This window comes from Dermacentor andersoni, chromosome 7 (assembly GCF_023375885.2).
Source record: "Dermacentor andersoni chromosome 7, qqDerAnde1_hic_scaffold, whole genome shotgun sequence".
NCBI lineage: Eukaryota > Metazoa > Arthropoda > Arachnida > Ixodida > Ixodidae > Dermacentor > Dermacentor andersoni.
Window position 1 is genome coordinate 145,560,605 of NC_092820.1, and position 25,057 is coordinate 145,585,661.

Below are 25,057 nucleotides of genomic sequence, written 5' to 3' on the forward strand. Positions count from 1 at the left end.
TTTGAACGATGCGCGTGGACGCCATCACTCCAGAAAAGAGGAGGAAGAACGAACTGGGCTCGCGCTGTGAATCTAACCGGTCAGCGCTGCAACCGTTATTGTAAATATAATCTGTAAATAGTTTCTCGTCTTACTGACTCGTCCTTCGCGGAAGAATATCTACAGAGGTTCTACAGCTACCTTAATTCTATACAAGAAAAGCAGGGGAGATACCTATAGAGAAAGGGGTCAGACAGGGAGACACAATTTCTCCAAAGCTATTCACTGCGTGCTTAGAAGAATTCAAGCTATTAAACTGGGAAGGCTTAGGAATAAAGATCGACGGCAAATATCTCAGCAGCCTTCGGTTTGCCGATGACATTGTTCTATTCAACAACAATGCAGACGAGTTACAACAAATGATTGGAGACCTTAACAGAGAGAGCGTAAGAGTGGGGTTGAATATTAGTATGCAGAAGATGAAGATAATGATAAATAGCCGGGCAAAGGAACAAGAGATCAGGATCGCCAGTCGGCCACTAGAGACTGTGAAAGAGTACGTTTACCTAGGTCAATCAATCACAGGGAACCCTGATAATGAGAAGGAAATTCACAGAAGAATAAAAATAGGTTGGATCGCATACGGCAGACATTGCCAGCTCCTGACTGGAAACTTACCATTATTATTGAAAGGTAAGGTGCGCAAACAGTGCATTTTGCCAGCGCTGACATATGGGGTAGAGACTTGAGAGCAAGTTAAGGATAGCGCAAAAAGTGATCGAACGAAGATTGCTAGGCACAATGTAAAGAGAGAGAAAGATAGCGGTTCTGATCAGACAGCGAACGGGTATAGACGAAATTCAAATTAAAATCAAGAGGAAAAAATGTAGCTGGGCAGGTCATGTAATGCGCCGGTTAGATAACCGTTGGACAATTACGGTTACAGAATGGGTTCCAAGAGAAGGGGAACGCAATCGAGGACGACAAAACACTAGGTCGAGCGATGAAATTAGGAAATTCGCGGGCGCTAGTTGGAATCAGTTGGCGCAGGACAGGGGTAATTGGAGATCGCAGGGAGAGGCCTTCGTCCTGCAGTGCACATAAAACAGGCTGATGATGATGATGATGATGATGATGGAGGTGGTGGGGCCCCCCCCGAAAAAAAATCCTGGGTACGTGCCTGTTTGAAGGTATCGCGGGGCTTTCTTTGAAACACGGAGAAAACAGCTGGGGCCGAATTCACAAAGCTTTTCGTTTGCAAGTGCCGCTTTCCGTTGTGGCCCACTGCCTTCGGTAATATATGACGCCAGCTCCCACGAAAAAATTCCAGCGTATGGTAACTTCTTGTGAATACGGGCCCTATAGTGTTCTTTTGAACTGAAATAAAGGCTTCCTGGCAGGGCGTACGTGATTATCACCTATATATTTAAAAGTATTCAAGACAGCATTGTCTAGCGACTATAGCTGGTCTCATTTAGCATACGTCTCCAATCTGCGACTCAAGTCGCCGATAGAGAGAAACACGCGATGGTCGCATAACCCTTTGGCCTCACGAAAAACGCCTATCACGCCCTTTCGTCTGGCGTGCTCTCCAGACATATTGAATGGAGATGTTGCGGAAATCGGCCGGGTCATCAACCTCCCTATATACGCGTATCTTTCCAAATTCGTCCTCGTGTAAATAAACAGCAAACCCCCCCCAGCTTTCGGGACTCCGTATACCGCTGCTGCTGTTGCGACCCCGACGATCTTGATGGCGCGGGATTCAAGGTCACGTCGTCATTCCCGGCCGGCAGCGCGGTCAAGAAGATGACGTCACCGTTCGCTCGACCGTTTAGCGCGCGAGCGACTCCCGATTTGCGCCGAGCACGCCACCTGGCGTGTTTCCCGCAGTGACACGACCTCCCCTCCTACGCCCCTCGGCTTTCTTCTCCTTCCATTCATCCACCGAATGTGCTATACTATAACCGCGAGGGACAAACACACACGCACGCACTCACGCTAGGTATATTCTTGGTATGTAGTGAAAAAGACGCCACGGCAGCGGACACGTGTGAGGCACGCCCATTTCGACGTCGTCGTCATCGTAGTAGGAAAGGGATTTGGCCGAAAAGGGGAGGGAGGGGGTCTTGCTAGACCGGGCGATCCCTTCTCGGCTGCTGGGCCCCGGCCCGCCCCGGTGATATATGGTCCGTCAGAGCCGCACCTCTCCGTATACGCACGTGTATCGATTAGGGGAAGGCTGCGCACAGGTATACATGCTCTTGTCTTATACCAACTCCGTGCAGTGAAGCGGAGGCTATGAGGCTCGTTGCGTTCTGCCGCCCCCCTCCCCACGACTTCCACCCCAATCACTAAACACTTTAATATCTTTCGCACATGTTCTATATAAGTGGAACGTTCTTGCGAATGGGTTGCACTTGGTGGAACCTAATGTGTGTGAGCGATGTATACATAATAGGGGGCACGTACGAGATGCTCAACCGGGGAAAGAGCCGATGCTCTCAAAAAACGCGTTCTACACGCGGGTTCTATATGAGTAAGCGGAGCATATTTTGCAAATATGTTCCACTTATGGAACCTATGCGAAAATAGATTAACGGCGCATTCGACTGGTTCCTACACCGCGCTCCGTCACGGCTCGCAGCCGTGCGGACCCGTCTCGAGATTGGAGCCGGAGAGAGGCTTCCCCAGCGGAATGTGCTAGCTAGCTGCTGCCGTAGCGATCGTGAGTAGCCACGTGATCACGAACTTCCGTCGCATCTGTATTGCGCTCCCAGGTTGAAGGTGGGAGAGCCTCCCGAACGCTACATGAACTGGCGCTCGCGGCGCTCTGAACTAACCGCGTGAGAATGTATTCCGATCGAGTGTTCGATTTCGACAACCTAAAGTAAAAAAAAAAAAAGGAAACCGCTGCATGGAAAGCGACCGTTCGAGTGTAATACCGCAAGAGTGTGACGAAAGCCGGTTGCGGCGTTCTGAGAAGGGAGGAGAGTGAGGAGGGATCGCCCATAGTGCGTCGCTGATTCTTCCGTGAAACTTTTCCGTTCAATCGGGTGGAGGCAGGCGTTATATATATTGTTAGCGCAACACATGCCTGACTTTCAACGTCATCATCTCCACAAATCATCAACCATTGTACATCTTCTTCATCTGTATGTATCATCATCAGCAGCACAGCTTCATCCTCGTGGTAGTAGCAAGAGCTCGGCTGAAATAAAGCGGTTCCTTACAAGTGGTGGAGGTGGTTGATACCGATCTCAGCACCTCGCGCAACAATATATATTGTGAAAGGGTTTATTGGTGGCGCCTAATGCGAAGGCACAGCGACCGGGAACGGCGAGGCAGCCCGAAGCACTGTCCAAACGGACGCCAGCAATCAACAGCGCGAGCGGAGACGAGCCGCGTGTTGGCGATGCGGCTGTGCCGCGAGGCGCGTCTTCTTCTTCACAATATATATATATATATATATATATATATATATATATATATATATATATATATATATATATATATATATATATATATATCCGACGTTATTCTGCTCCAGGCCTCCGCCGGTTACACTTCGCTCCTCGAAGAGGCAGGACGTGTTCGAATCGAGTGAGCTCCTGAACACTTTACAATGTTATGAAAGTGGTTTAAATCGTGGATCCGGGACCCCAAAGAGGTGCGGCGTAATGCTAACGCATTTCGCTCGCGTTTACGACTAAATCGCCGCTGATTTCTTTCTGGTTGGCTGACGAGAGAAGCGCCGTAGTTTTCCGTGCACTGCGGGCAATTGGTGAGACAGATACCTCAGCGCGGGTGTATGTGACCACGTACAGAGAGGTGTGTGCCGGGGCGTGCGTCTGTCCGCGTTCGTGTTGTATAATGTGAGAGATGGAGCGCACGTAATATGGAGTAGGGGGTAGGGGGGAAGACGTTGTTATTGACCTTGGACTGAGCAGGTCATATCGTTTTCGTGACGTTCCGTGTCTATATTTGTCTTCGCTCTCTCCCGTTTTTTTTTTTCGTTTTTCATGCTGAAGGGATGATTGGCCTAGTTTAACCTTTGCCAAAGCCCCTTGGTCCCTAAAATTATAAGGACGCGAATAACGAGGGGTGGTACATGGGCCGTCTTTCTTTGGGACGAATTGCGAGGGACGTGAGTTTGAGAAAATTCCGCTTAATCTCGATGTAGCGAACGGGTATATATATATATATATATATATATATATCGAAAATACGATATTTGACGAAATAAATGTGAGGCTAAGAAAACCGAAACCCGATATAGCGAACTCGGGTATAACGAATAATCGGATATAACGAAGTATATCCGGCGCCATTTCAACATTCAGCCGAGTCTCGGCGTAGCGAATCACCGAAGTAGGAAATTACCAGGTGTAACGAAATTAATCGGAATTAAGTGCCTGACTGGCCTCAGTTCTGAGCAATCGCAGCACGTGCGTTAACGCCGCTAATTTCGTAGGATTCTCGCACAGTTACTGATGTCCGCCACTGACTGTGTGCCTCGGCAAGCAAAAGTGTTTGTTTTGTTTGGAAGCCCAGGTTATTCATTGCTGAAGCGATCAGCCTAACTTGTGCATCTCGTGTAATTTCGATGATTATAGTATATTTGACAGCATCAAGTGGGATCTGCCAGCGTGTATTTTGCGTGTGGTTATGTAGACTGCCTCAGCAACTGCTGCGTTCTTTTTTTTTATATCTTGCTTTCTTATCTTTTCTGCCCTTACCCTATTCCCCTGTGCTGAGTAGCCGACCGGACACTTAATTTCGTTAATCTCTCCCCTTTTCACCTATTTTTGCTTTCCTTCCTTCCTACATTGTTTACATTAATTGCGTTTTGTAAATAGTTCCATATGCTACTGCTGCGTAAGGTCTTTTGGGCCACAATCAAACTACCTGTGTAGCTTATAGCCCAAAAAGACCAGTCAGAGTTCTTATTGGGTGAATAAAATTTGATTTGATATGATTGTTGTTGCGCTTAATGCGCAGGGTCATTAGTCTGACTTTTCATATGCCCTTAAAATGTCGCTTTTTTGGCAGTTTTCACTGATTAACTGGAGGCATGAAAGCAGGCGTGTACAAACGCGGACCACTAGAGGGGGAGGTGAATAACCTCTGACTTTTTTCTGTTGTGTCGTATGGGGAAAAAACAACTTCTAAACTGATGCCCCGATTAGGACGCCTGCCGCCTGATTTGTCGGGCCATGTAACTCGAGACAAGGAAGCAAGAAAGGCATCTAATTATGGTGCGAGATTTCACAGTACTTGCATTAATTATGCGAACAGCTCTCACCACTCTTTCACCAGATCTCTCTCTCTCTCTGTGTGTGTGTGTGCGTGCGTGCGTGCGTGCGTGCGCGCGCGCGCGTGTGTGTGTGTGTGTTTCACTGCGTAACCAAAACGCGTAGCTCACTACTGACAGTAAATTCAATCGTTTGATCATATACTTTCTTTTTTCTATCGCAACTCGCTTCCATTATCCTTTTTCTTTTCTCTTTTCTCCGCTCCAAAGAAAACGATAGCATCTTTGCGAAACGCTTAGATAATGTCGTCATCTGCATAACCCACCTGCATAAATGCATCGCCGCCACAAACGCTTTTGTTCCGCAACCGCTGGGTCTTGCTTCTGTTTATGTAGATGGGCTTGCTCGCTTCTTGGGTGGGCGAACAGATGTCGAACGTCGCGTTACAAAATCACTTCGCACCCGCATTGATCAAATATCTTCGGTGGCTAGGATGCAAGGAAATCGGGACTCGGGGGCGCAGTATATGCCGTGTCTTCCTTCGCGTCGCGCGTACTCTTATAGGGCGCATTCACACCAGCGACTGACCGATGTCGCAACGCGACCGACCGCGACTGGCCAGCATGCAGCCACTCACGGTGACCGGCGTTCACACTGGGCGGCAAACGCGACCTGCCTGTTTCCGCGCGCCGAACTTGTCTCGCGATTGACGCCATTAGTGCCTTCTCGCGCACCGCCATCGCACCGCCATCGCCGCGTAAAATAAGCGTAAAGTGTATAGGGACGTCCTGCGCCTGCGCCCCTGATTGGTTCAGTAGGTTCGCCATCGAAAAAAATCGAGCAGAGCGAGCGACCGGACCCAGAACTGTTGCTGCTTTCTCGACTGAAGCGACAATTTGCGACCGGTCGCCTTGTGATCGACTTGTGGTCGCGCGACATTTGCGAGTCGCCGGTGTAAATGCTGTTTTGGAGTGACACTGTAGATAACGATGCCTTGTATTTAGTGCGCGAATTGCAAGGGACGCGAGTTTAAGGAGATCCCGCTTATCCTCGATATAGCGAATTGGGGATATACAAGGAAAAATAAGATTATGGTACTCAACGAACCAAATGTGATGCTAATAAAGCCAAAACACTATATAACGAACGGGATATACGAAATTATCGGATATAACGAATTATCGGATATAATGATATGTATATATATAGCGCTACTTAAATATTGAGCCGAGCCTCGATATAGTATAGATATACCTTCATTGACATTTGTTAAGGTGCGCAAGCTTGCTTGATCCTTCAGCAACAACAAACAAATACTATGTTACGGTGAAAGGAGTCTTGGTAAGCTAGAAAAAAAAACGTAAGAACGAGAGACGAACGTGACTACGGCCGCCTTGAAGTACAGCTCGCCGTGACGTTCACAACCTTTGACGGCATCTGCTCGCGCGTTGTTCGTTTTTTTTTATTGGTAAAGTCGGACTATACTTCGTATTCTAAAAGAGGCCACGTACTAAACTTAGCAGACTTGGATAACTTTGAGTGAGCCACGACGGTGCAAGCACGGAAAGAAAATACAAAGGGAGAAAACTTCGATATCTGTGACGTCTCACCGAGGTATACCGGCGGTATAGGGTTTCGTCGCTGCTATGTAGAAAGGTAATTTGCTGTAGTTACAACTCGAAATACATTTTTGCTATCCCCCGAGTGTCCCTTTATATAGCATATGGCGAGGCATCGCAAACTCGCATGCGTTGTGTGTACGCGCGCGCTTTGCATATACGTGTGTGCGTGTTGCGACACTCGCGTTTCCTCGGAGAGATAAACAAAAAGAAAGCAAACGAAGTACAGTGAACGGTTCCTGCACATGCCTCTGTGGTGCGCGGTAACAGAATGGCGAAGGGATCGCGCGTGAGAACCGTGACACTTGTGTCGTGCGAATCGCTCGCTCGCGCTGCAGTGCGTACTTACGACATCGGCCGCTCGCAAGCCGGTCGATTCGTCCGGTGTCGACAGTGCTGTGCGCAGTATAGGTGTATACGGTCGCTTGCAATACAATGGCACATAACGGAGTGGTCCCGTTTGTTGCCTGCCACCCCGTTGCTAGTAAGAAGTGGCGTAGAGCGTACACGAATGAATGTTGCTGACGTTGCTGACGTACGCCATAAGTGTGGTAGTTTGAAGTGACTCTTTTGAGCCAAATTACTACTATGGGGACCGCGGTATTTAACGTTGGTGGTCTGCACCATGCACCAACTTGTTGCTGTTGTAGTTGATGTTTCTGTCGTCGTTGTCGCTGCTACCGCTGTCGATAATCGGTGATACTCTGGATACCGTCGCCCGCCGTGGTGATGTATAATGTAATGACTTCGGCGCATGCGCTGCTAAGCCAGAGTGCGCCGCGGATCGAACCAGTTTCAGTTTATTATTGTTTAAATACAATGAATGGGTACGAGACAATATACAAACGAGAGTACCAAAGTCAAAGACTGCTACGGGACCCTCGACCCGGCCGCGACGGCCTTATATTTTGACGGGGGCGTGAAATGAAAAAAAAAAAAAAAAAAACGCCCGTGTACCGTGCATTTGGGTGTACGTTAAAGAACCCCAGGTGGTCAAAATTAGTTCTGAATTCCCCACCTACGGCGTGCCTCATTATCATATCGTGGTTTTGGCACGTAAAAAAAAAAAAAAAAAACACCGTTTAATTTTAATCAGTACACTGTCGAAGTCCGCCGTATTGTCGAGTTCGCCATAATGTCAGCTCTGATTGGCCTACGGGGCTGCCACGACCTCTCTAATTGGCTTAAAACGCCAACATGGCGGAAATTGAGTGTCCGGCAGAATGGCGCCCGTGGGGCGATGATGGCTGTGACGATGTCCATGTCGCCAGTATATTGCGCGGTGACACACCTGCCCACAGCGTGAGAAACCGGCCAGCAGTCGGACCATGCGTATACCGAGAACTTGTCGGGTCTTACATGTTTAACAGAAATCTGGCCACTGTCGGTCGTTGTATTTGACACTGGCGCAGAGTCGGTAATTGCGGATGGTCCGAAAATGGGGTGGTGGGAACGAACAGAAAAAATAAAGCAAGAAAGGAAATGGAGCAATAAAAAGAGCCTAAGCGGAAACTATGTGGCTTTGGGATGCACTCAGCCGCGCGACTGTAAAGAGAGAAGTAAACTGTGGAAAGTAAGAGTAGGAAACAAGTATTGAAATGACTCCGGTATAGAAACGTTCGTATCGAGAGAACGGATACATGCAGTAAAGTGTACGGCGCGTCCAAGCTCTTTACTTATAGAGTAGAAGTGGCTGTATCACAGGAAGAGGGTCATGCATTCGGCGTTCTTTATAGTGTCGTTGACTTTGTTTGCGCCAGTTCGCTTTGAGTGGTCTACGAAAAAAAAAAGAAGGTTTCTGTTACCCAAAAATGTCGTTGTGACGGTGATTTACAGAAACCGATCCACGTGACGTGTTATATAGTTTCGCGGGAACTATAGGATTCGTTTGTTGAAGCGGGAAGTACGTAAAAGCGAGTTTTCTATGCTTTCAGTCTACCGCGTGTGTCGACAGTCACGCTCAGGTGTCTATAGCCCGGAGAGTCCTTTGAAGGTTTTTACCGGTTTGAGAGGGAAGCCGAGCGACCTTGATCCTTACTTAGTTGTTGAATCAGTGAGAGGTTGCTCTGGCGCGGAACTCGGGATTACCTGCCGACGCCGCCGATAAAGATGACGTAATTCATTTCGCCGCTTGCGAATTGTCCTCGCGCTTGCGTGAAGGGATCTCACGCGTATTCTCAGTCACGTGGTGCTCGCAACGTCACGGGAACTTAATTTACACGCGGACAGCGCTTAAAGCTTCGGTTGGGCTTGAGATTAAGCGCGGATTTCTTTTTTTTTTAATGCGCGTGTTTGGACTGCAATGAAGGTATTTTTTGCTGTAGGCTAGTTGGTGAAATATATATCTATTGGAAAGAGGGCGCAATGTGACATACGTACACTGAGAAGGGCAGACAAGCTGAGCACTTGTCTTGTCTGCCGTCTGTGCATCTGTTGGCGCCACTCTTGCTAATGGTGCGGAATAATTATGCGTCTTTAGAGTCCCGCCATCATGGACTGTTACCACGGATGTTTAATAACCGCAACAACTAATGCATTATACTGCGGTTGACTCTGTCTATAGGAATGGATGTGTGCAGGGGCGTCCGCTCCCATACAAAATTTTTTATAGAAAATCTACAGACAGTCTTTAGACGTCTATAGACTTTCTATAAATTTTTTTGTAAGGGTTGTTTCACGACTGTGTTAACGCGAAGTCATTGCACAGAAAAAAAAGACAGAAAGAAAAATTGAGCAATTTGTGTACAGTATGCAGTGAACTGCGTCGGTCACAACGTCCAAAACGCAACGCATTTCGCCAAGATTGGTTCAGCATGGATTGCGGAGGAAAACGATTTCACCGTTATCGCGTATTTAAACAGGAAACTCTCGAGGCTGAGGTCTTTTAAATGTCAGGCTTCGCAAGGAGTGGCAGTGCAACAGATGGCCGAGCAAGCCTGGCCGAGCGCCGAAACGTCGCGATGCTCTTCTCCCACGTGACCACTTACTGCGTCGTGACGACACACACACACACACACACACACACACACACACACACACACACACACACACACACACACACACACACACACACACACACACACACGCACACGCACACACACACACACCGCCCGTGAAACGAAACCGAAAGCGGTTCGTAAAAAATCTATTACAATAAATTATTTATTATGCGTGTAATTACTAACACGCATGCTAGTAAGCAACGATGCTCTTCTGGAACGAAACCCGCGTAGTCCCATGGTCCGCTAGCGTGTGTTTATCCTCTCGCAAATCGCGCTCTTGCATCGCACGCTTCGAAGGTGCGATGCAAGAGGACGGACTGTGCTTCGAAGCACAGTCCGTGGCGGGCGTTTTTCTTATCGATGGTCTCGAGCACGTCTGGAGTGCCGGCAAGCGCGTATACACTTACGGCGTACCAACTCCCCCCCCCCCCCCCCCCCAGCCCTCCTCCCTGCGCCTCTTGCTTTTATCAATTCTCGGTCTTTGCCTTCTGCTTTAATTTGTTTATTCTTCTCTGCGCAACTTCCTGCTCCTTGGCGGATCCGTTCGAAGGCGTATAGCTATTGCGGCAGACTGCAGCAGCAGTAGGCCTGCTTTCTGTCCTTTGAATCGCTCGATATATCGGACTTATAACGCCCCCCTATCGTTGTATATCGGAAGGGCATCTAGAAACAAACAGCAGGTGCTTAGAAGACGTATCGAACGGCGCGAAGCAGACGATAACAGTAATCAGGGAAAAACGCAATACGTGCCTCGCGCTCTAGTCTGTTCTTCCTTTTTTTCGTTTTTTTTTCTGGCTGTTATTCTTAAAGAAAGGCATGTTGAATGGCGCGAAGCAGACGATCGCACAGCGACACCGGAATATAGAGTTTCAGCAGAGGCAGCGGCCTGCAAGATGCGCCACCAGGTAGCTGCACCTTGCGGGCGGTTCACGTTTTTGCCTTCGCTCGTCTAAAGAAAACGCCCACTTCGCTTGCGTTTATACCGCAGTACCGGACACCCTAAACTCTAGTTTTAGCGTGTCCGGTATTCCGGTAATCGCAAGTGTACTGGGCATTTAAATAGCTTTAGTGTGCCCGGTATTCCGGTAAACGCAAGCGGACTGGGCGTTCTAACGGATGAGCGGAGCCGAAACTTGGAACTTCTTGCACGGTGCCGAGAGTTTTAACTTGTTTTAACTTGTCCGGCATTCCGATAAACGCCAGCAGACTTGGTGTTATACCGGATGAGCGAATGCACAAGCATGAACTCCCTGCACGGTGCAGCCACCTGGTGGCGCAGAACTCAACGAGACAAACGCAGCTAAGATTGCAGTAACCGAGTGTATGTTACTTTGCTGCTGATGTAAATTTTCGGTGGCGGCTTAATAGTGTTTGCTGCAGTAAATGTACACTAGTAGCAAAGTAAAATACACTTGGTTACTGCAATATTGGCTGTGTTTGTATGGTTGAGCTCGGCGTCACGAGGTTGCTGCACCGTGAAGGACGTTCACATTTGCACTTCCGCTCAACCGGTAGAACGCCAAGTCCGGTGGCGTTTACCAGAATGCAGGACTCGTTAAAACTCTCTCTGCACACCTCTAGCATCTGACTTTGTTTTTCTTTTCATTTTTGATTGTTTTCACGCTGCTGTTAAAGAGGCGTATTGAATTGCGCGAAGCAGACCAGACGATCACAAACATACAGACGTCATGTCTGTATGTTCATGCAGCGTCGGTCTTTCTTTTTTTTAAAGTCCAGTTACGAAGACGCACGTTTCCTTTTTCGTCTGTCTCTCTCTTGCAACGCTGCAGCAAGTCAGAAAAACAAACAGTAACAATGTAATTCGTCCGGACCCGCGTGAACAATGTGAAAGAGAAACATTGGAGTACGACGCTGTTTAGACCAGCTGTTTGCAGCGCGCGTCGTCGTGCACGTGACGACGCTGTAGACAAACTTGTCGCAGAGCGCGACGTCACGAAGATGCAGTGGCGCTCCCTGCCGCTCTACATGCTGACAAATGGAGAAACGAATATTGACAAGCTCTACTAACGTGAATTTTCGCTGCAGGCAAGATTAATAGTCACAGGTTGTTTTGCAAACATAGTTGTTTGAAGCGGCCAAACAGAAGTGTCGACATCGTCGTCTGCTCTCTCTGCCTGTTTGCTAACAAACATGCCCCGCCAGTCTATGTAGACACCGGAGACGTTTCATCCGCTGTGTTTTTGCGTGTGTACAACTTTTTTGCAGGCTCGAAGCAAACGATCGCAAATATACAGGAAAGAAGCAGCGCTTTTGTCTGCCTTTCCCTTTTTTTGCGCGTGTGATCGTCTGCTTTGAAGGGTACAAAGCAGGCGACCTCAAACGGACCGAACAGGCGACGCTGAGCGTCTGCCTTTCTGTGTACACATCTGATCTTCTTGCTTGTAGGGCGCGAAGCAGACGATCGCAAACGTAGGAAAGAATTCGCAACGCTTGCGTCTGCGTTCCTCTTTGCGCGCGTGACATTGTATGTCTACTTTGGCAACGTTCTAGACACGTAAAGACCACCACGAAACTTGAGACAAAGCTTAGAAATATGAAAATGCCACGTAGCTGGACATAACAAAGGTATAATGTTGTTTTCCCGTCGCTTGGAGGTACTCGAATTATTTTTTCGCATTCCGCCTAATTGCATAATTAGGCTTAAGTAATCAGTTCCTCGAATATTATAGTTAGATTAAAAGTGTCGGTGGGAAAATTGTTGAGCGACATGAAGAACTCCCCGGTACAGCTTTCAGTTGATCAATGCGTGCTACATAAATGCGTTTTTTTTTTCGAGCATGCCCGAGAATACATGCAAAATTGCCGCGCGAGTAGCCGCTCGAGGCACTTTACGTGGAAGACACTGTACGGGCAGTCGTCCATGAGCAAATACGCGTCCACCGAGCGTGGCACGCCCCTTCTGAATCTGCATATTGTGTCCCGCTCGAAGGGCGTCTATATATATAGTATTACACGCGCCGTGGTTGGTGCCCGCGCCCTCCCATTCATGGAACACGTGCGGCTCTTAAATCGCAGTCGTGCAACTCTTTTTGCTTTTGTTATTCGTTCACTTTTGTAGGAGAGAGGGGGAAGGTCGAGTAGAGGCGCTCATCTGCGCATTGTCTGAAAAACGAAAGTGTCTGGAGTTGACGCGAACGGTATGTATGGTGTTTTACTCGGGAGCCAGGCCCCCAGAGACCGTCGGTTTCACGTATAGATGAAACTAATACGTCAGGCAGGGAGATACGATCTCTCCAATGCTATTCACAGCGTGCTTAGCGGAGGTATACAGAGACTTGGATTGGGAAGAATTGTGGATAAGAGTTCATGGAGAATGCCTTAGTAACTTGAGATTCGCTTATGATATTGCCTTGCTTTAGTAACTCAGGGGACCAATTGCAATGCATGCTCACTGACCTGGAGAGGCAAAGCAGAAGGGTGGGTCTAAATATTAAACTGCAGAAAACTAAAGTCATGTTTAACAGTCTCGGAAGAGAACAGCAGTTTACGATAGGTAGCTAGGCACTGGAAGTGGTAAGGGAATACATCTACTTAGTAGTGACCGCGGATCCGGATCATGAGACTGGAATATTTAGAAGAATAAGAATGGGCTGGGGTGCGTTTGGCAGGCATTCTCAGATCATGAACAGCAGATTGCCATTATCCCGCAAGAGAAAAGTATATAACAACTGTGTCTTACGAGCAGAAATCTAGAGGCTTACGAAAAGCGTTCTACTCAAATTGAGGACGACGCATCGAGCTATGGAAAGAAGAATGATGAGTGCAACGTTAAGGGATAAGAAAAGAGCAGGTTGGGTGAGGGAACAAACGCGAGTTAATGACATCTTAGTTAAAATCAAGAAAAAGAAATGGGCATGGGCAGGTCATGTAATGAGGAAGGAAGATAACCGATGGTCATTAAAGGTTACGGACTAGATTCCAAGGGAAGGGAAGCGTAGCAGGGGGCGGCAGAAAGTTAGGCGGGCGGATGATATTAAGAAGTTTCCAGGGACAACATGGCCGCAATTAGTGCATGACCGGGGTAGTTGGAGAAGTATGGGAGAGGCCTTTGCCCTGCAGTGGGCGTAACCAGGCTGCTGATGATGATGAATACTACCAATGCTACTGTGAACGCGTTATGATTTTTTGTTCATTCTTTCCCTCTGTCTTCCATCGTCTTTTCGCTCTGAGAATTGGCTCCCAATTTCGGTTGCTCTAGCACACGTATTCACCTGTTTACCTGCTTGCTTTGTTTGTGTGTTTGGCTGGCTGGCTGGCTGCTCTAGCATATTGCCTTTATTGACTTGTTTGTTCGTGTGATCGTTCGATCGTACTTTTCTTGTCCAGGAAGTGCTGTAGCCCCGCGATGCGGCCCAACTTAATTACTTGTCCTACTATGATTAATAGGGCGTGTGTTTATATTTGGTCGTAAGCACCCTATTTCTTGTGTAATTTCTTCCCGTGGTATCCATAAGGGAATGCTAATGATATTTAGTTCCTAATAAAAATTTCTAGTTAAACTATGGAACGTTTTCTTGACAAACACTTCTGTTCGGAAAACGAAAGAGAATCCACTTCTCGTTGTATCGTCGATTTTGCAGAATACGCAGTCGAATCGGAATAGATTAAGCCATCGTTCACTTGACCGTTTTATTTTTCGCCGCCCGAATTTTCACGCACTGTCTCGACAGCCTCGTCCGGTTATTTTGATTCTGTTAATTCGGAATTAGACTTGCGTCGTCGTAGCGTTTCGACGGTTCTTATTTTAAGAAAGTTTATTTAGTCTTGCGGCTTCGAGTGAGTTCGGTGTACGACCGCAAAAGACGGTTGAAAAGGATGACGTGGAAGGCTAACTGCAACGGAATTTCGGACCGCGTAAAAAAAACTTGTTTAATATAGCGTATAGATGTATAGGAGCTCTCGTGTAAAATTTCACGTTTGAAATGCGAGTGGAAGCGTCGCGATAAGCTAACAGAAAGAGCCGTTTTTTGATACCGAAACTTTAAAAACAAAAACAATAAGCGCCGCCATTAACGCCCGTCTGAATTGACGCAGGATCTAGAGCGTGCGGCTCCTCGGCGTGGCCTCCGAGATAAGGCGGCGTGCTGGGACTTGAGTCATAGTGACAACCGCCATGTTCACGCGTCGTTTGCTTAGGTGCTCATGTAGGGTGATAACAAGAAAACTATACAATTAGTTGCCTGCGCTTGCGGCTTTGTCAAGATTGCTTTTAATGGCGTATGCAGTCGAACGCCTTTACAGCGAAGTGCTTATGACCTCCGAAATCGTTCGTTATACAGGGCACTTCGTTGTAAAGGTCGCGCACCGCCCACAGTAAAACCGGGACAGAATAATTCCTTCGTTATAAAGGTGATTTCGTTGTAGAGGCATTCGTCGTAGAAGCGCTCGACCATACTGCTCATTTATAACGAAATTAGCTAAAGTGAAATTTCGTCGCAGTTGACCTTTATTTAATTTAAGCGTTTCTCGCTTTTATTTGTCTCGTCTTGGCCTGTGACTGCTCATGGGTCGCTTTCCTGTTTGGATCTGTTGTACCGGATGACCATAGCTTGTACAGTTGCTTGTGTAGCTTTCTAAAAAGCTTTCGTCAAAGCTTGCTTCCCCGCCTTGAGTGGCCTCTAAGGGAGAAGCTCGCTTTAGCGGTTGGCTTCCTTCGTTTAATTTTAGAGATGGTATTGCCAGGTATTATTATTATTATTATTATTATTGTTATTATTATTATTTGCGAAACGTTGTTGGGATTGATCCCCGACTTTCTTCGCGCGTCGTTCCTGCAGTTGCAGTGGCTCGACATCGACGACCGAAGCGCATCTCCGTTCCGCGCAGCAAAAGCATAAATCACCGCCCAAAACCTACATAACTATATGACGTAGCCTCATGTAGGTATAATATCTATAACCACTTATTACACCTCTCAGTGGAACAACGCTTGAGATATCCAACGGCTTCTTCGATTTTTTATCGAATTTCTCACATTTGGGCCGCCCCATTGTTGGCCCATCTATGCCAGACACCGTGGTTATGGTCATATATTGAATTAAGGGGACGAATACAGTGAATCAAGGTAGAGGGGACGTGGACCTGCGAGGGAATGCAGAGGCGGTCGGCGGTGCAAGCGTTCTCCCAATGGCGACGCTCCAAAGGCCGCCGCCGCCGGATAGACACATCGCATTCCGTTCTGCCGGGGGTGATGGTGGGGGGGGGGGGGAATCCGCACTGACGTCATAGCGGCAAGTCACCCGGCGGCGCGTTGCATTGTCCAGGTCACCGCGCTGGCCTGGTCAGCGTCCGAGAGCGCCCCGCAGATCAGCCGCACTCGAGTAACGTTGCGGGCGCCAAGTCTGAGTGCCAGGCGTGCACAGTCCAGCTCACGCTAGAAGAATTGGCACTGGCCGCGCGCTTGGACGATCGCCCCTCCTCCCTCACCTCCCCCTTTGTTTTTTTTTAGTCTAATAGAGAGGAAATACGTCTTATACACAACATGCGCCCCTTACAGTTTATTAAACGCGGATGCCAGTGGCCCGTTAAGTATAATTACTTCTTTGTATAACGACCCGCCGGGGGTGTTGCTTAGTGGTTATGATGTTCTGCTGCTTAAAAGCAACGAGGTCGCGGGATCGAATCCCGGTGGCCGCGTTTCGATGGGGGCGAAATGCAGAGAACACCCGTGTACTTAGGTTTTAGGTGCACGTTAAAGAACCCTAGGTGCACTGTAAAATAATTTACGCCCTTAAAAGTGAAAAAGGGTGTAAATATTTATAACTCACACCCATAAAAATGGTGTAAATATGTAAAAGAGTGTAAATATATCTAACTGACGCTGTGGGTGTGAGCTAGACATGTTTACACCCTTTTTGGTGTAAACGTGTCAGTAACTCGCACCCTAAGGATGTGAGTTATAGATACATTTACACCTTTCACTTTTAAGGGTGTAAATTATTTGTGGTTCAGGTTAATCCGGAGTCTTCCCACTACGGCGTGCCTCATAATGAGATGGTGGTTTTGGCACGTAAAACACCATAATTTTTTTTCTTTGTATAGATTGCAGGAAGTGAGACGTTTGCGTTGCTACTGATATTTGCTGCGAGTGCCACAGTGTCCTCTTGAATGACCCACTTCTATGTAGTCTACTGGGCAACAAGACTTTTAGTCTGCAGTATGCAGTTAACGGCAGTTTATTGACAATGTTCTTTTTTTTTTAATCAGCTAACTTATAAACAGAATGGGCTCGATGAGGACACGTACGGCGCAGACGTCGTTCTTCTTTTCTCTGTGTCTTAACACGCTTTTTATTACGCTGTGTTTCACCACAGCCCTATATACCACGTGTCTTTCTTACACTCTTAAACAAATGTACACCCCCCTTTGGGGTGTATATCTGCCACACGACGATAATCGTCATCTGCCTTGCTTTCACTTCCTTTCTTGAAAACGCTGCGCTCGCTACTTTCCTGTCGAGAATGCTATGTCACGCTGACAACGCGCACGCCGTTCGTGACTTGGAAGTACCGGGCTCGCAGCGTTAAAGAAAGGAAATGCGGGCAAGACAGATGACGATTATCGTTGTGGGACAAGACACGCCCCAAAGGGTGCAAATTCTTTGGAGTGTAAAGCAATTATACACCCTTTGGGGTGTATCGTGTCCACAAACGATGATCGTCACCTGTATCGCTTGCGTTTCCTTTCTTGAAAGCTCCGCGCTCGCTGCTCTCCTGCCGAAAATGTCGTGTCACACTAATCACGAGCATGCCGATCGCGACATGGAAGTGTGGGGCGCGCAGCCTTAAAGAAGGAAAAGACATGCAAGTTAGATTACGATTATCGTTCTGAAACGAAGATCCGCTCCGAAGAACTTTTCTGAGAATGTTGTCATAACACGCTGTTCAGGGTGCTTTTTTAGCGTAGCACTCCATTCTAAAAGGGTTTCACAATACCCTTGGGAGCTTAAGTTGAAGAGTTCTATATTGTACGGTGCCCAAGCCTAAGGGGAACTTAAACCGTCCCGGCGTGCAAAAGAACGCAAAGGGTATACACAACTGAGTTTACGTCGCCCATCGCTCAATCGGGTACCCTAATCTAAAAAACTGCCTAATAATCGTCGTCCAGCGTGCAATTTCCTTCCTTTAGCAGCCATGCGCCCGCTACCTTTCTCGTCAAGAACGCCGTGTCACGCCGACACGCGCGTGTGCCATTGGTGACCTGAAATGACGATTGTTTTATAAGAGTTTTGTAATAGAGGGGTCGCGAGAGTCTCGCGGCGTCTCGGTCGCCTACCGCTAAAGTGCCTCGGTGTCCTCCCCAGCCGCCCCGTAGTACGGAGCGGCGGCCGAAGAGGACACCGATGCACTCTACCTATACCGCTACTTCACCCACCTGCCAGCCTTTGGCGCAACATAGCTCATTATGAGCCTTGCACGTTCATCTAAAGCACGCACGCGCAGAAGAAGGATGGCCCGGACGGTTGCGTTTAACTGCGCAAGGTAATGCAGCCGAACCATTTCCGATGGAGACCCCTTCCTCCGTGCTTGCTGCGGTTGGCAATAAATTAAGGCGCCAGCCAATTAAGTTCGCTCATTTCCGTGACGTCACGACTTAGGCGAACTTCTTTCAATGTCGACGTCTATCAGGTGCTATATGCTTTCATAGAGTCTCACGCAAAAAATTTCAGTAGGAAACTATATATGTATGTTTTGAAGCGCGAAGGCGCACAGGACAGGTGCAGTGCGGTTTCTATTCATTCTATTCATTTGTTGTTTCGGAAACCCTAGATACAGAGCTACGAGCGCGTAGGTGTACATACCTGGCCTCATTTTGTTTTCTTTCTTATTTCTCTTTGTTCCGTCAGGACGAGCAAAACGGCAGCACGCCACGAGGGTATACGATTCTGATGCGAACATCGCGCCAAACACAGGTTGAACGCGCAGGCTCATTTTTTTTTTTTTTTTTCGCCGCAATTTCGCGTTGCCGCACCGGTTCGGCACTTTTGTTGTTTTTGCCCCTGCAGCACCTTTTCGCGCGCCAGAGTTCACGACTTTCGCCCGCGGCATTTCGCCCACCCGCGTTCGATACGGTTTCGGCTCGGCACCATGACCTCCGCACGGAGCTGCGCGGGAGGTGGGAGGGCGTTGCGGGGAGAGGGGGAGAGAGGAGCCGACGTCGTGCGCGTGCTGGCGCCGCCACGTACGTGCTTACGTAACGGTTTACGTGATGCGTCACGATCTTGCTGTGCTCGGGTGCGACGGGAACGCCTTATCTAACCCGTCTCTCTTACACCTTTGTTTGTTGTTTTTGACTGGGGGGCTGATGGAGGTCTCTCGGAACGGTTGGATACTTGCCTTGGAGGCCCATTAGCGACGTTTGGTAGACTTGTTGGGGAGGTTTAGGAATAGCGTTCCCAAGCAGCTAGCACATATCCTCCAAGACCTGAAAAAAAAGAAAAATGAACACAGAATCTTAGCGTAGAGTTACCGTTCTACTCGTTACGGAGGCGGTATAGGTAGCGGGCAGAAGGTTTTTGCTTCTAAAAGACTGCTAATTATTGCAATACATATATTGTATTGGGACCCATCACTAGCCGCTTTAGGCGATGGGACCAAATATCTTTGTACACACTTTTCATATTATTGTGTAATAAAATTCCCTTTTGATTTGATGATAACTCTAACGATATGCTAAAATACTCCAATAATAGTGTCGGTGACACTGCATGCTACCTGTGCACGTGCAGCTGTCAGGAACCACGTGTAACAATTATATTGAGCCAACAGAATGAAGCCAAGGAAAGCATAGGAAAAATTAACTCTGGTTTTAATTGAAATGTAGAAAATACTGAGGAAAAGGGGAATCGAAGGGAGTGAAAAGACAGCTTGTCGGCGGCAGGATTCGAGCGCACATCTTCCACATTATGCTTGTGAAGCTTTGCCAATTTAGCTACGGTGGCGCCTGTTGAGCTACCGCAGTGGCCGCCTTTCCGTCAATTTTCTTGGATATTTGCGTATATGTACTGTTACATCTGACCCTGGTAGTGTTAGGCACGGCCATCGTGAAGAACAAGAAGGTTTTGCTTCTTTTGTTCTTAACACGTGTCAGTGCTGCAATGTCTTTTCACTGATGTTGGGGCTGCATCTCGCTTTCGGTGCGCACCCAGCACTCTTGCGTACATTCCTAATGCAAGACTGTTTTTCTGCATCTTGTCTGTTGCAGAGGTGGAACTAGGGGCACAATGCGTCGTCGAGATGACCGAGGGCCAGACGATCCTCTACAACAGCAACAAGGGTGAAGGGTGAGTCCCGTTCTGGTCCTCCGCCCGGTCTTGTGCAGCTCCCGCATTATCCCGTTCAGTTCCAAATGCGCCTGCATTGTCGCTGTCGCCATTGACACTGACCATTGTGCGAGGGCACCAGAGCGGAAAGACTGCATCCAGCAGAGAAAACAAGTTGGGCGGTGGGGTGGGATAGAGGGGAGGGATGCGTGTGTGGTGGTGTCGCTTTTATCTTTGTTTAGTTTATTGTGATGCCCTGTCTGATCTTGCAGGTTGTTGTGCTTGGGGGAACACAAAAGCAAGCCCTGCGTTTTCCTTTTTTTTTTTTCAACCCCACCTGACAGGCCGGTCGAATGTGAATTGGTTTGGGCCATTATTGAAGCACCAGAGCGTGCAAACAGCATGGACGTCATTTTTTTTTGCGCCATTGTTGGCTCGTGCTCTTGTCTGCGTCAGGAGCAGCATAAAATTGATTCTCGTCATCTGGAACTAGTTTGGTCAATGCCTGTGGGTTGTGTGTTTTTTTATTCACATTTACTGCAGTGTGTTTTGGAAGTCACACCCTCTCTTTCCTTACAAGTTAGAAACGGTTGGAAGTTGCAAAGTCTGATTGAATTTGTAAGTAGAGGAGTTTAAGTAAGGAAGCCTCAGGCATGGCAATTTGTGTGCAAAAGATTAGATCTGTGCTTCATTTGGGCATAAAATTTGCAGCCGTTGGAGACAAGTTCCCTTGACAACTTGAGCAATGTTCTGTGCTCTTGCGCAGAAGTGCTTCAGACTTATACTCTGATTGGCCAGTTATGGTTTTAGACATATCTATGAGGCTGTGTTCATCTAATTTCTATGAAGATAGTGGTGATTTTCAGCATGGTCCACTTTTAAGGGAACACTTAATTATTATGCTGCCATCAATGACACCTGATTACAATGTTTACAGGCCATGAGAACATGCAGAATATTTCTCATGTTAGTATGCCTGCCTAATGCACAATACCAGCATGATTTCCTGGTAAAGTTGAGATGCCGCAGTTATATTATACTATTTAGTAATAGCTGTTCTGTTTAATAGTGAACCATACCTACAGCATGAAGCTTCAAATTATTAACATAATTTATGCCTGGTTATTTATTGGTTTGCAGTATAGCATCTGGCTAGCTGTGCTGAATCTAGCATCTAGTTGAATGCTAGCTGTGAAATGATCAGGGTAAGGATAATTTAATTATCATATTCCTTAGCTGTTCTTTTTCACGCTTCGTCAGTGATCCAAGCAGCGCATTGTTATCACCATGATCGGCTGGCCGTGACCGGTGGATGATAAGACAAGAATAGAATCGAGCAACAGGAATCCTTACATTAGCTGGCCCTGATGTACATAACGTGTCACATGACTGATTCTCCCGCAATTGTGTCTGTCGTCTGACCCCGCTTTACTAGCATACAACTTGTCAGCGTAGGCACACACATAGTCCGTGTAGAGACCGCTCAGCGCCGCTAACCTGACACTTCTTTCTCTTTTGTCCCATTCCAACTCCTTGCTTCCATTTCCAACTGCTGCTGGCATAGGCGGAAACATCCAAAGGTGAGCTACACTATGTGAACTTGTCATTTTCAATAACCTTACTTCCTGTGTTGCAGTCATTGTTCTGAATATATCCTGCATGGGTCAGTTTTGTCTAACTTAGCTAGACCATGCTTATTGTATAAGTACACACAACAAACATGAGCGACAGTGATTTAACAAGGAATGTTTTTTTCTTTGAGCCAAGGCTTCGACGAGAGTTCTTAACTGCTTTCCTGGAATGGCATTCTTTGTTCAACAACTGTTGGTGACCTCAAGCCTGCATCTTTATGTGAACTTCCATCTTGTTTAGGCACAACACACATGTATTAACATCAGTGCTGTTTTAGTAGATGTCTGCCTCCAGTGTAATCACTAAAATTCATGAATGTGCCAGTTAACATGGAGGAAGCTTTAAAAATTTAAGTGACACCTGTTGGGTGGATGAAGCTTGCCTATATTTTGTTAGCATCCTGTAGAAAAAGCCTCCAGTATTTCTTAACTTATGGCTGCAATGTCAATACAGTTTGACATTGTTTGAAAACCTCAATTTCAGTTGTGATACACTATGTCCTGAATTTTTTTTTATGCATTTAAATGACAGCCTTAGCGCTCAAACAATGGACTGCAACTGCTTTTCGAAGGTTCCAAGTGCTTTCTTTGACGCATGGAGAGAGAGGGAGAAAAAAAAACATTTAGGAAAGAGCTATGGAACCAATAAAATGTTGCAAACAAATCCAAGTTATGGTTTTAGATGCGCTCTACAAACCTTGTTTGTCATTGTGGCCATGAAGTTAATAATTAGAGAGGTATTTAGATAATCCTTATGGTACTGAACGAATAAGAACACGAGAAGTACTTGAGACTTTTTGGGGGGAGTTACTAACAACATGTAAGTGGTCTCACCCACTTGCACTCGAAGGCCTTGATATATTTTTATTATTATTATTATTATTTTTACTTGTTTCATGTTAGCTGGCATTACCGGTATATTCTGGCTAGGGTTGTCGAAAAGCAGAGGGCCCAAGCACAGTGAACCTGGTGAAACAGTGACTATCGTCCTCATTTTCAGCCTCGTGTAATTTAAGACTGTAAGGCCCCTTGGCACATTGTGATCTACCTGTCAGTGCCATTCAACACTTTATTTAATGTATCAAATATCAGTGTAGAACTGATTTCACTGTTTGATTAAACCATATCGAGGAATTGTAAGTGTGAGTGGGGCTTCTTGTTTTGACTCCTGCTTAAAGAGTATGTTTGATAATTGCTGATGGCTTTTTTTTTCTTTAAATTTACAATAAACAATTTACAAAGATCAAGTTCTGTATATTCTATACGGACTGAATTGTTAGTTTATGAACACTGTATGAGAGTTATGGCCTTGAGCACAGACTTCCTTTCATAGTGGTGAACTGTTTCTTACGTTTGGATGCGTTGCCTTTTCATTGCAGACGTTTGCCTTCGACCACTGCTTCTGGTCATTCAACGAAGCAGACACGCACTTTGCCACCCAGGAGCATGTCTACACCTGCCTAGGGACGGACATCCTGGACAATGCCTTCCAAGGGTACAACGCCTGCATTTTTGCCTACGGGCAGACAGGTGCGTCATCATGTTTTCGTCATGTGCCGCAGGATTTTTTTTTGACAGCAAAGTTGTGGAATGCCTCTTGTATCCTTCCAGTGCTGTGCATCAGTGTCGTCGTACTTAGCTGGGTGCTCTAAGGAGAGTTTGTTCTTATTGCATATGGAACCTAACACTCGTCCTCAGGTGTTTGTGAATATAGGCCTGGACTCCTGGACTTCAGTTGAAGGGCAACGTTGCTGTCCACTCTTGTGGGTCAGAAGGGGGAGGGCTGGATGGCACAGTTGTAAACTTGATGATTGTGAATGATGCATCTATTTATTTATTTATTTATCTTATTTACCGTCAGGGCTTTGTAAGTTGTAGAAAGTTGGACACCGACCAAAAAGATTGAAAATAAGAAGACGTTTCAGCTCCTGCACGAGAGCCTCGTGCATAGGAAATGTTTATTTATTTCTAATCTTTAGGGTGAGCATCCAGCTTTCAACTGCTTACACAGTCTCCTGCCAACCAGACAGGGTTCCATCAAACTCTTGATCTCCTCCTCAGGACTTACAGGATAAAGGAGAGGGGCAAACATATCAGCATCAAGAATAGTGTACGTGGTAAGAATACACAATAGAACAAAAGCTTTGGTTACAATATCAAGAAAAGGACAGTGATGCAGCAATGGAATCAATAAATAGCAAAGAAAAATAACTGTTCTTGCACTTTCTTCCTGGTTTACCTCCTCTCCCCTTCCCCCTTTCGCTTGTTTTCTTCTGGTTATTCTGTAACAATAACCTCCTGATAGTAAAAAGTACAAAACCTGACAACCACATTTTAGAAATACCAGTGGTGCTGATGTTGCTATTGTGTGTGGAATGGGTGGGATGTGTTGATAACTGCCGCCTCCCCACTCCTAGATCTGAAGTGATGCGCATGCGTGTGTGAGCTTTTGCTTGCTCGTAATTCACTACAGTTACGAATGATCGCTCAGAGGCTGCTGTTCATGGGCTCTCACACCCATTGTAACGTGTCCACAGACATCGCATAAACCGAAAAAAATTAATGAGGATTTGGAAAACCCCAGGAAAGAGCAAGCAGTCTGTTGTACAAGATTATGGACTCTCTGCTGTATGCATTAAAATAACGTTTGGCCCACATCATCTACATATAGGGGAATGTGTTCTTACTGGGCTCAAAGGGTGATTCAGTGCCTCTTTTAATCCTACATCAAGCCGTAGCCATAATTTCAAAGAGTTTTCTGCTTTATTGTCTCATCAGGATGGAGGGATCTGTGAAATTCCATAAACAGGCTTTCCCACACACCTAGTTTTACCTAACCACCATGACGGACCTCGGGTCAGAAGCATAATTAAGGTGCAGGCTGCCAATACCATTCCTGCTGCTTTCCCTCCCTCGCACCGTCCAAGCTTTGAAAACACATGTTTAACAGTGCTACTCGCTGGAATGTGGCCATCTTGGTTAGGGCAAGTTAGCTGTGTGGGGAAAGCCTGCTTACGGATTTCCACATATCTTTATTTCATTCAATTCTCATTAATTGTGACGACCAGTACATGACACCATACGAAAAATGTACAAGGCGACTAGAACGGGCAGTTTTCTTAGGGCAGGCCATTTCGTCGTGATATTGTTGCTTAGTTGTCTTTGTTTCATGTATTCCTTCTTGCTGAATTGCTTTTAACTTTGTTTCTTTATGCGTGACATCAGTACATGAAGCATTTACATCACTAGGGGATTGATTATCAACAAAGGTACAGTAGTTAGTGGTCAG

The 25,057-nt window shown here is 46.8% G+C and overlaps 1 protein-coding gene across 3 annotated transcripts in view; it reads left to right on the plus strand.

The window, feature by feature from the left end:
• Khc-73 (Kinesin heavy chain 73) overlaps nt 1-25,057 on the plus strand; it is a 122,740-nt gene that overhangs the window by 35,421 nt on the left and 62,262 nt on the right. For all 3 annotated transcript variants that reach the window (XM_055072260.2, XM_055072261.2, XM_050180871.3), the window contains exons 2-4: nt 20,080-20,158; nt 21,702-21,717; nt 23,148-23,298. In XM_055072260.2, coding sequence (XP_054928235.1) covers nt 20,080-20,158; nt 21,702-21,717; nt 23,148-23,298 — 246 coding nt within the window. The remainder of the gene's footprint in view (nt 1-20,079; nt 20,159-21,701; nt 21,718-23,147; nt 23,299-25,057) is intronic.